Source organism: Balaenoptera acutorostrata, chromosome 1 (genome assembly GCF_949987535.1).
Source record: "Balaenoptera acutorostrata chromosome 1, mBalAcu1.1, whole genome shotgun sequence".
NCBI classification, from domain to species: Eukaryota; Metazoa; Chordata; class Mammalia; order Artiodactyla; family Balaenopteridae; genus Balaenoptera; species Balaenoptera acutorostrata.
Window position 1 is genome coordinate 54,027,713 of NC_080064.1, and position 12,045 is coordinate 54,039,757.

A 12,045-nucleotide genomic window follows, 5' to 3' on the forward strand; every position below is an offset into this window, starting at 1 on the left:
TGCATACCACCCCTTGCCTTTTCAAGTTGGAGAACCCACATATTCCATTTTGAACACCCGCCTCTTCTCACTCTACATTTTCTCCCTGGAAAATCACATTCACTAGTACAGTTTCAGCTATCACGTTTATTCTGTTACCCCCAATCCTAAACTCCTAATTAATTACAACTGCCTATAGGACATCTTCATCTGAAGTGCACAGGCACTTCAAACTCAAAAATAAACTCATTATAGCCCCATAATTTCTCTCCCTTAGTATGCTCCCAAATTTACTCCTCTCACATTTACTATTTACGTTAGAAATCACCATACACCCTAAATTCTGTGGCATTCAAGGTCCTTCATAATCTTTTACCAGCCTGGTCTTCTATGCTCATATACCATGATTTCTCACATACTTTAAATTGCAGTCACACCAGATTAATTACCCTTCCTTCAGCAGATTACTGCCTCTTTGCACTTGCTTTTTATCAATTGCATTGTCTACCCTCTCTCTGCATGGTAAATGCCTACTCACCAATGCAACAACTCAGTTCCCATCAAAACAAACAACTCTCTCTGTACTTGAAAGGATTTAGTTCATATATCTAACATAATACTAGTTTTATTATAATTATTTTTGCACTTCCCCTTATTTCACTGTAAGGTACTTTAAGGGCAGGCTCTTTCCTTCACAGGTAACAACATCCCTGACCTCACAGAGTTTACAGTCTAATGGGGGAAAGAACCAATAAACAAAGGATATGAATGCATTTATATGTACACACACACACACACACACACACACACACAGTGACAGAAAGCAAAAGTGCAACAGCATGCAAGTGAAAATAAGAAGCAGTAAGGAGTGCAGGGTAAGACGATACAGAGTGATGGAGCTGCTATGTTTAAAAGAGTCACCAGCAAAGGCTTCTCTGAGGTAAGGAGAAGCCTTAATGAAGAGAAGTCAAATGAATGTGAGAAGGAAAAGCATTCCAGTTAAAGAAAGAGTAAATACAAAGGCTTTGAGAAGAGCTTGGCACATTCCAGAAATATAGTGAAAAATATGGCGATCCCTAAGAACCCTTTCCATTTGAAATATCTAAGTCTATGAGAAATAAAACGAGCTGGATGATGGTTTTTCAACTCTAATTATTCTGCTATGTTCTAGAAACTTAAGAAAAAAAAATCACTTAATTTTCAAAATGAAGTCAATAACATTTTGAAAAGCAAAATATTTGCTTTTGTTCATATTAAATATTTTATTGATTCCTTTAAAAAGTAACTTCCAAACCTATACATTTTTAACTGATATATAGTCTCATAAATCTTATAGCAGACAAAACTGATTTAAGTTCTGGACAAAATGTTCAATTCATTTAAGTGAAATCTGATCACAAAAATTATTAAAAGTCACTTACCTGTGTATGGATAGATGAAACAGCAACAACTTCAACATTAAAAACACCTTTGTGATTATCTACCCATTTCATGCCAGGTAGAGGAACCTATAAGATATTGAATACAATGACCACAGATGCTTAAGTTGATTATGAATTCTGAAACAAATGTGAATTATGAAAAAAAATTACAATATCTCAATGAGAAAAAATACTGTGGAAATATATTTTATGCACTACAAATAAATGTAGAACTTATATTTTGTTCTTATTACAAAAATCAATGTTTCCTACAAGAGAAGTAAAAGGCTCAAGGAGCAAAAGGCAGAAAATATACACACAAAATTCTATCTTCCCAGAAACATATACCTTTATATCATTCCAAATCTTCCCTTATGCACGTGTATTTTTAAATACACCCTTACATAGGTGATATATCAAACATATTATATTGAAACCTGTTTTTCACCTATTGCATTGTGAATCTCTTTTCATGCCAATAAATTCACATCTACAATATCTTAATGGCTTACAGTATCCTATTTTCTTTATTTTAAACACTTCTATTATCTTTTAATTGGGCTTTAAAATATTCATAAGCAAAGGAAGTCTATTGTTTTAAGGATTAGAAAACATTTTTTTTTGATATAAATTGCTAGCAGTGTTAATTAAAATCATATCACAAAAATTATTTTTAAAAGGGAGTACATCAGTTCTCTCTATTCTTCCTGCTGAGTACAGCTAAAAACCCTGAACATGATACATAAAATAAACATAAAGACTGAAAGGGGAGAGAAGGATGCAGACGGCCTAGGGACCTCAGGATACAAGGAACTATAAGGCAGTGTTTCCTGGGTTTTAGTTTTGCCTCATGTATCCTGGGCTAGTTGCTAGAGAAGCTGGCAACCCAGAATTGCCAAAAGAAACAGACAAAAAAAAAAAAAAAAAAACTACAGGAAAAGCCTGCTCCCTCTAGTGAAATGCAACAATTGCCCTAATCTGGCCAAACACAAGGAAACAAATCACAGCCCCATTCCACCTCCATAGGCTGAGTGAGGACCCTAGGTGTCCACCCTCAGCTGGCTATAATGAAGTTCCTCAATCCCTACCCCACCCTCACAAATACTGTCTGGTATCAGAGAAGACAGAGATGGGAACTGGTCCCAGTCCAGTGATAAAAAGTACCTCCACTAATTGTGGGGTCAGTGGAGGCCAAGCAGGGAAAAGTAACAAGTTTCCCCCTCACCCTCACAGCCAGGGAGGTGTCAACTGAGGCCCAAAATCCTACCTCCACCCAATAATAAGCCACCCCCAACCCAACGCGAAGTGGGGAATGTGAATCTTTACCTCCACCTGGCAACAGGACCTCCCCCTTCTGCTAAAACACAAGACTTATGTAAGATCTAGAGTCATAACATAATACCTAAAATGTTCAGGATATAACAAAATATCACACATCATACCAAGAACCAGAAAAATTTCAACTTAAATGAGAAAAGACAATCAACAGACATCAATATTTAGATACTGGAAAGATCTGACAAGGAGTTTATAACAGCCATCAGGGGAGGAAAAAAAGCTCTACAAGCAATTACAAACATCTTTGAAACAAATGACAAAAAATGGAAAGTCTCAGCAAAACAAACAAAAAATATATATACATATATAGGAAGATAGATAGGATTTCTTTCCCATGGTTTTATATTTTTATTATATGAAGAAAATAAAACCAAATAAAGTAAGTTTCCTATTACAAAATTCAATACTAAGTAGGTAAGAAATGCAATATCTTTACTGAGGCAAATAATACAGGTATTGAAACTTTAAAAAAGAAAAAAACGCTGGTGGAGTAAATTGAAACTACTCAGCACAAGAAACAGTACTGGCTCTTTCAACCCAAAACACTCATTTTCAGCTTTAAAAAAAAGGACACCCAAATAAAATGTGAACACATACTTCTTTAAAAACAGTCTGCAGCATCAATATCTTCTGGGCACTTGAAGAAATGTAAATAATCAAGCCCCAACCCAGACCTACCTCATCAGTAACTCTGGGAGTAAGGTGAAACAACTGGTGTTACTACAAACACTCCAGGTGATTTTGATGCATGGTAAAGTAAGAACTACTCTCTTTAAGTATTCTAACAAACTGTGGCAATAAGAATGGCATAATAGTAGCAGACACTTCTTTAGCACTTTTCATGTGCCTGGTACCATTCTAAATGTTCTACGTACGATTAATCATTCAGTCATCAACATAACTCAATTATTGTAGGCATTAATTATTCTCCTCAATTTACAGATAAGAAAATTCAGGCAGAGAGACTATCTTAATCAGCTCGGTTTGCCACAACAAAATGTCATATACTGGGTGGCTTAAATAACAGAAATTTATTTTCTCACAGTCTGAAGACTAGAAAAGTCCAATATCAAGGCACCACCATGGTCAGTTTCTGGTGAGAACCCCTTCCTAGCTTGCAGATGACCACCTTTCACTGTGTCTTCACACAGCCAAGAGAGCAAGCTCTCTGGTGTCTCTTCTTACAGAGCACTAATCCCAGCATGAGGGCCCATCCTCATGACCTCATTTAAACTAATTACCTCCCAAAGGCCCCATCGCCAAATTCTATCACATTGGGGGTTAGAACAATTTAGTCCATAGCAGAATAAGAAACTCACCTGAGGGCAGTGGGAGCTGGGAGTGAAATCTTGCATATTATGTTATACTGCCTTTCAAAGGTATATGAGATTAGAAAAAAAAATCAACAACAAAAAAACTTTCATAATCCCACACCCCTTTGAGAGCTAACTTTGCTAAATTTGGTGTATATTTTCCAAACTATTTCCACCCAGTTGCTCATATATCTACATATTGAGTTTGGTTGTCACTACATTATTTGTTTTTATATTTTTATTACACATGTCCCATTGGGATATTTAAATCTATATCACTCCTCTTAACTACCGTACCACTGTATGGCTGTACAAAAATTTAATTAAACAAACCCTTGGTCGACATCCAGGTAATTTTCATTTTTTACTTTTTGCTAATACCAATAATCCTGTAATTTTCTTCTTTAAATTCATACAACAAATATTTACTGAAGTCTCTACACAGGTTTCTAGGTACTAGGGTTTCAGGATAAACATAACATCTGCCCTCAGGGAGCTTACTACCCATTTCTTGTAGAAAAAAAAAAAAATAAGAATTTCAGATAGTGATAAGTATTTAGTAAATAAAAACGGATTAAAAATGACAGACTGTATCAGCAGTGTGGAGGAAGGAAGGGTTGAAAATTCATGGAGTGAGGGAAAGCCTCTCTGAGGAAGTGCTATTTGAAATATATAATGAAATAAATATAATGAAAAGACTCCAGCCATGAGGAGATCATGAAGAAGAAAGACAAAATTCAAAGACTGAGAGGCTGGAAAAAATTTGGAAGAAGCTGTAAGTATGGAACAAGGGGTGTGGTGACAGTAGAAGATGACGCTGGAGAAGTGGAAGAGCCCAGGTCTTTTAGAGATTTCCTGTAGGTCACAGGAAAAAAAGATCTAGATTATATTCTAAGTACAATGAAATTCCGAAGGAACATTTTATTTTGATAATAAACACTAAATCTTAGTAATATAATGCTGAACGAAAAAAGCAAGTCTCAGAGGATTATTTATAGCATAATAACCTTTTCATTAAATTCATAAAATAAGCAAAGTAAACAATGTATTCTTTAGGCACACATATACCTTAATTAAAAAGTAGTTTTAGGGCTTCCCTGGTGGCGCAGTGGTTGGGAGTCTGCCTGCCAATGCAGGGGACACGGGTTCGAGCCCTGGTCTGGGAAGATCCCACATGCCGCAGAGCGGCTAGGCCCGTGAGCCACGACTACTGAGCCTGCGCGTCTGGAGCCTGTGCTCCGCAATGGGAGAGGCTGCGACAGTGAGAGGCCCGCGCACCGCGATGAAGAGTGGACCCCGCTCGCCGGAACTGGAGAAAGCCCTCGCACAGAAACGAAGACCCAACACACCAAAAAATAAATACATAAATAAATTAAAAAAAAAAAAAAAAAGTAGTTTTAGAGACTTCCCTGGTGGTGCAGTGGTTAAAAATCCGCCTGCCATTGCAGGGTACACGGGTTCCAGCCCTGGTCTGGGAAGATCCCACATGCCGCGGAGCAGCTAAGCCAGTGCGCCACAACTGCTGAGCCTGTGCTCTAGAGCCCGTGAGCCACAACTACTGAGCCCACGTGCCACAACTACAGAAGCCCACGCGCCTAGAGCCCATGCTCCACAACAAGAGAAGCCACCACAATGAGCAGCCCGCGCACCGCAACGAAGGAGCAGCCCCCGCTCTCCGCCACTGGAGAAAGCCTGTGCGCAGCAACGAAGACCCAACACAGCCAAAAATAAATAAATAAATTTATTTTTGAAAAACAAAGTAGTTTTACTGGGGGGGTTGGGGGGGTGGTGATTGAGAGTGGGAGATTGGGATTGACATATATACATTAATATGTATAAAACAGATAACCAATAAGAACCTGCTGTATAAAAAAATTAAATTAAATTTAAAAAAGAAAAGATTCTATGGGAAAAAAACCTTACAGAAAAATGGTCTGAGAGTATCTCAGTCAACAAAATAAATGGCCTCTCACGTACTTTATTTCTGGCCCACATAGGCTGAGCTGACCATGGAATTCTTTTCCTTACCATACAGACCATTTATACTCAGTTTTATTTTACCCCAACTCTGTAGTACTTTTTTTAAATCATTTTTTTCTCCCCAATATTTTACTTCTTTGCTTGTTAACATATCTCTTTGCAGCTCTACGTTTTTTATTCTCAAAATCTGATTCCTGGCTCACCCCCCTGCCCCCACCTTCCCAGAAATGATTGGAAATACAGGTGCATAACCAACTCAGCAGATTTTTTTTTTTTTAAGTTTAGTACATGAAACCTCCAACCACATCTGGCCATTCACCATTCCAGACATTTTGGTAGGTGTTGATTTGCCCCTAATATTTTGATGTTTGTAATATACTAAATTCTCCATCAATCAGAATGGAATATTCTGGTTAAATTTCTAAAGAAGATAAACTTTTTAATAAACTTTTGCTCTTGCTGGAAATAAAAAAAGTAGTTTTAAGAGGCTAGTTTTCAAAACAATGTGAATGTACTTAATAACAGAACTGTACACTTAAAAATAGTTAAAATGGTAAATTTTATGTTATGTATATTTTACCCCAATTTTTTTTAAAGGCTAGCTTTTTGTAGTTAGAAGGAAGAAGAATGTGGAATAAGGGAGGAGCACGTAAGTGATGTAAACTATTGTCAGTGTTCTAGCTCTTGGATTGGGTGGTGGATTCATGTGTGTATTATATTATTAAATAAAATAACAAAAAATTGAAAAGTGTAACTATCCTCAGGTGTAACCACTGTTAAGTTCAAAAATATCCTATATGCTGATCTTTGCATACCTATGCAAATAGAGATGATAAAGTGCCATGCTAGTCTATATGTCAATCTTGTATGAATCTCGTAAGCATGAATCTGCTTCCTGGAGCCCAATAAACACTAATCCTGAAAAGTTGATGACACTGAACTGAGATAAATTCACTAGAATACCATCACTCTGTTGAGGCATATTGGTGGCCAAGATTTTCCTCTCACCATAAAGTTCCAACAGTATTCTACAAGAATGAGTCCAGTTTGGGACATTTTATGTCTGACTGGCACAGACATCACTAGGTTTTTTAATTTACCAGACAAATAACTGGCAAGAAATGAGTGAGCAGAGATGCAGATTTAAGATTCATCAACTAGCAGTAGGAGTCAGGAGTATCTTGGTCTTCTTGTAAGTTACATACTACACCACTCTGAGAGTACTGTTCACAGAACTGCAGTCAGGGATCCTGCCTGGGAAGAGTGCTTACAGGTTCAGAGTGAAAAGAACATGAAAACTTAAGGGGGAAACACCAGAAAACCAAGTAAATGTGGTGAAACAAAGCCAACAGAGGTTCACCTTCCTTTTTACCCAGTTTTAAGAAGAAAATGATCCATTTATCACTGAAAATAACCACTGAGTGAAATATAATGAAGCAATAGTTCACTAGTTACAGAAATTAGTTTCTCAGTACCTAAGTGTGCTTATATGGCAAGCTTCATATTCTAAGGTCCAAAGAACTGCTGAAGTTTAACACATATCAGAAGTTCTCTGACTTTCTGAATCAAAGAGAGCTCAACCTCAACCAGGAAAGTAAATACAAAATTGCATTAAGCAATGACCTATGAAAGTCAAATATTTAAATATTTATCTCTCACTTGCTTTAAATTAAGCACTAAAATTAATATATACTATTCTTTAAATATAATAATGAAGCTAAGAATATATACTGTTCTTTTAATATAGTAATTAAAATATACAAAAGTTTAAGCACTTAATCAGGTGGTTTAATCTCACATATCAATCAGCCATACTATGTATCTATAGTCAAATCCAAATTATCACCATATTCTTTATATATGAACATACACGTTGTAGCTAGAAGAAAACCATCAGCCTCCCCCTTTAGAAAGCTGACCTTGCATTTGCAAATCAATTAAGAACAAATACATAACTTCCATAAAATTATATTTTCTTTTAAAATATTTCCTTTTGAAATACAATGCTACCCCTGACAGAAGACTAATCTGCTTTACTGAAAAGATATGTTCCTGGAAAACTGAATGAAAGATTTGGGGGTTGGGGGGGTTCTGTCCTATTTCTTTCCTACGGTCTTTATTCATTCATTTAATAAATATTTATTGGGCTTCCCTGGTGGCGCAGTGGTTGGGAGTCCGCCTGCCGGTGCGGGGGACACGGGTTCGGGCCCTGGTCTGGGAGGATCCCGCGTGCCGTGGAGCGGCTGGGCCCGTGGGCCACGGTTGCTGGGCCTGCGCGTCTGGAGCCTGTGCTCCGCGGCGGGAGGGGCCGCGGTGGTGGGAGGCCCGCGCGCCGCTGGGGGGGTGGCCCCCGCTTGCCGCGGCTGGAGAGGGCCCTCGCACGGAGACGAGGACCCAACACAGCCATAAATAAATAAATAAATAAATATTTTTTAAAAAAAATAAAAAATAAATAAATAAATATTTATTAACTGTCTACTATGAGCCAAGCACTATTCTGAGCACTGGTAGATACAGCAATGCATAAGAAAGACAAAGTCCTTAACCTCATGGAGTTTATACTCTGTAGACAATAAACAGATAAACAAAGATATATGAACTATAAAGTCAATGATAAGTTGTTTTTTTTTTTTGGCTGCGCCCCACGGCATGTGGGATCTTAGTTCCTGTCCAGGGATCGAACCTGAGCCCCTGCAGTGGAAGTGCAGAGTCTTAACCACTGGACTGCCAGGGAAGTCCCAGTGATAAGTATTATGAGGATAAAGCAAAGGGATAAAAAGCGGTGGAGGCTGCTACTTAAAGTAATTATAGATGACTTCTCTGAAGAGGGGATATTTGAGTGGATATCTGAATTAAATAAGAAGCAGGTCTTGTGATAGAGCATTGTCAGCAAAGGAAAGTACAAACGGCCTGAGATGGGAATGTGCTCTTTATGTATGAGGAACAACAAAGGAGCTGTGCTATATAGTCAGGGCAGAGTGGCAGAGAATGGTGAGAAAGGAGGTCAGAGCAGTAGCTTTACATTGCCTTTTTTTTTTTTTTTAATTAAAAACAATACAAATTTATTTGTGAAAACTTTTAAAGTTCTATTCTGAAAAATAAATGCCACCAAGAGAACATTCACAAGACACATTTCAGATTAATGGTTACAAACAGTTGTAGTCAAAGCATTAAGAGACATTGGTAATCATCATGTAATTGTTCTCTCAAAAGGCACTTTGGTTTTTGAACAGTGGCTACTGATTCTTGATTGAGATTTTCCCAATGTTTTTGTTTCTTTCAAGTCACATATGTCATCATCAAAGCTGCTAATGTCCCTTGGAAAATAATATTATTACTTCACTGTATACATACTTAGAGAGAGAAGAAAAAGCAAGTTTGAGAAAACTATCTTTGTAAGAAAAGCCCATTTTATTCAAACTGGAGAATTTCAATGTGAGAGACACTGACCTCAGGAGACAGTACAGAATAAGCCTGTGGTGGTTTTTCCAGTGAAACCGGTAGGCAAAACTGCCCAGTCTTTAATCGTCCATTCTGAAGCATCGGTATCCACTTTTAAATAAAAAGGAAACAATATTAATTTAAATATGTTTGTTATAAAAGTAATTACTTGGAAAATCTGTTTTAAGAACTTGGTATGAGCCAAACTCATCTCACATCAGTAAACACCAAGGGGATTTAATTATGTAGGTAATAATAATAGGTTTTCATAATTCCTCTAAAGAAGTTTCCCCAACAATATTTAAGGAGGATCCCCAAAACATTATTACCAACTAAGTATGCGATACTTAAATCTATAGCAGGTCCTCATTATCCAAGGGAAAGTTGGTAATAGAAAAGGCCACAAAGTGAATCAATTTTAAACTGGGGTAACAGTGTCAATGTAAATAGGGAAAGAAAGATTTGATTAGATAAGAATGTTGAAAACAAAACTAAAAAGTATGACATAAACTTATTTTCTTACATTTAGCAAAAATTCATGTCATAAGCTGAAGACAAAAGATATGTATCAAATGTTAGTTTTTCTCTTTTAGGTGAAGGCATGCCTTTCTGACAAAATTGTGATAGCACACTATGATGTATTCACCTTAGGTTTACTTTTGTAATTCAATAGTAATGATTTTCAAAAACTACTCAGGTGTTTTAATTGCTTTAATTAAGGCAATTAAAAAGGGTTTTAATTGCCAAGGGTCTCTTTTAATCATTTTACATTCAAACCATTTTCTTCCGAAGAACCCTTAAAACTGCTACATTTACACAGTACTGTTGGGTAAATATACAATAATTAGGACCAACATCTAAGTGTTTACACATATTACTTAGTTAATTAATGACACTGGTTAACTATATTGAGCATTTTCTTGTTATGATGACCCTTCCTAACGAACATGGGGAATCAGATAAGGAATACTCAAATAATAATGAACACCAACTATCTTAAATATTGTTAATTATTTTTAAGATCAAAGGGCTAAATATTTAACAAAAATATACTTACCGTGTATCCAACAGGAGTTTCAAGAGGAGTATTTTGTTTTTGTTGACAACTAACATGATAAAACGTAAAAAGCAAGTGATGATGGTCAGTTAAAGTAGCAGGGAGTTTAACCTTGATTTCTTCATGAAAATCAGGAGACCTTCATACAAAAACAAAACAAAACAGATCAATAGTCAGTAATGTGTTCAAAATAAAAAATTATTGCATTTGTATGTTTGAGTAATTTTTAAATTAATTTCAGGATTCATGCTTACTTTTTCTTCTAGTCCAAAATATTTTTATTTCCAAACACTTAAGTAACTAACCCCTACTTCCAGATGAGGGAGCTGCCACTGTTTCTGAAATTTCTCATCCCATTTTTATTAATGGGTTGAGTAATCCTACTATTTGAAAATTCATTAATAATCACCACCTTGATGCTGAAATCTTCATTAGATTGGAAACTGTATAAGAGAAGAGACTAGGGCAAGGCTTTCTATATTTATAAACCAATTTGGATACATATTACATAGAAAAAAAATAATATGAGCTTTTAGAAGTGTATATCTTATAACCATACCATAGAAAAACATTTTTCTTTTATAGGAGTACTGCTTCATAGTAAGACTAATTGTATTATCCTTTTGTTAAAAAAAAAAAAAATGAAAGAAAGAAAAAAGGAATCTTTAGACAACTTGGTATCAAGATGGGCTCTCTATGGAATGTCTTATATCTATCATTCCATTGCTAAAGAAATAAATGTTACCTAAACATGGACTAGTTGTGTATTGACTGACAGCTTTACAAAAAAAAAAAAAAGGAAAAGAGAAAAAAGAAAAGAAAAAATCAGGGAATCCCCACAAATTGCAATGTGTCCCACCGTTTAGAAGGGCTCCCAGCTACCAAGGAATACAACAAATAGCATATTTGATCAAACCGATGGCACTTGCATCTCAATATTCATTGAGAGTGTGCCCTAAGAGCATTTTTATAAGATAGCATGGCTGCTATTTATGATATAGACCTAAAAGGGATAGAACCTTAGCATCCCCATCTTCCATATTCAGTTAGTATCTCTCTGTTGTATTCAATGAAAATACATCCAAACCACATAGTTCCAACTACCTTTAAAGTGAAGCCCATCCCACCAGTTAGGGATTTTTCTGATGCTAAATACATCAAATATTCTTCCATCTCAAATATGCCTCAAAAATGCTAACAGGTGTAGATCTGATCACAGAAAAATTAAGTGGCATAAGGCTTTTAATACCCATAAGAAAGATAGCTAATGCTAGCCATCTGAGAATTTGATGACTTTGGTGAATAAAAGATGCTACAGATCTTATTACTGATCTCACTAATCACCACTGAATTATGAGAAAGTTGAATTTACAAGTCATGTTAGACTGTATCATTTTAATTCTACTAATGCTGAGAGCAACAAAATAAAGACTTAGCCACAAACTGAGATACTTTTAGAAAATACAACCTTCTTTATAAATATCTTTCCTGGCTTCTAGTGTTTTAGTTCATTTCT

General features: G+C 36.2%; 1 protein-coding gene across 6 annotated transcripts in view; it reads right to left on the reverse strand.

The window, feature by feature from the left end:
- DOCK7 (dedicator of cytokinesis 7) overlaps window positions 1-12,045 on the reverse strand; it is a 193,776-nt gene that overhangs the window by 89,569 nt on the left and 92,162 nt on the right. For 5 of the 6 annotated variants that reach the window (XR_009008674.1, XM_057548786.1, XM_057548800.1 and 2 more), the window contains exons 17-19: window positions 10,530-10,668; window positions 9,482-9,583; window positions 1,401-1,487 (exon numbers count right to left, since the gene is read on the reverse strand). Coding sequence is in view for 5 of the 6 variants with exons in the window: in XM_057548786.1 (XP_057404769.1) it covers window positions 1,401-1,487; window positions 9,482-9,583; window positions 10,530-10,668 (328 nt within the window). In the remaining variant the exon portion in view is untranslated. Of the gene's footprint in view, window positions 1-1,400; window positions 1,488-9,481; window positions 9,584-10,529; window positions 10,669-12,045 lie in introns of those variants that run through there. The other variant, XM_057548809.1, reaches the window with a different exon arrangement.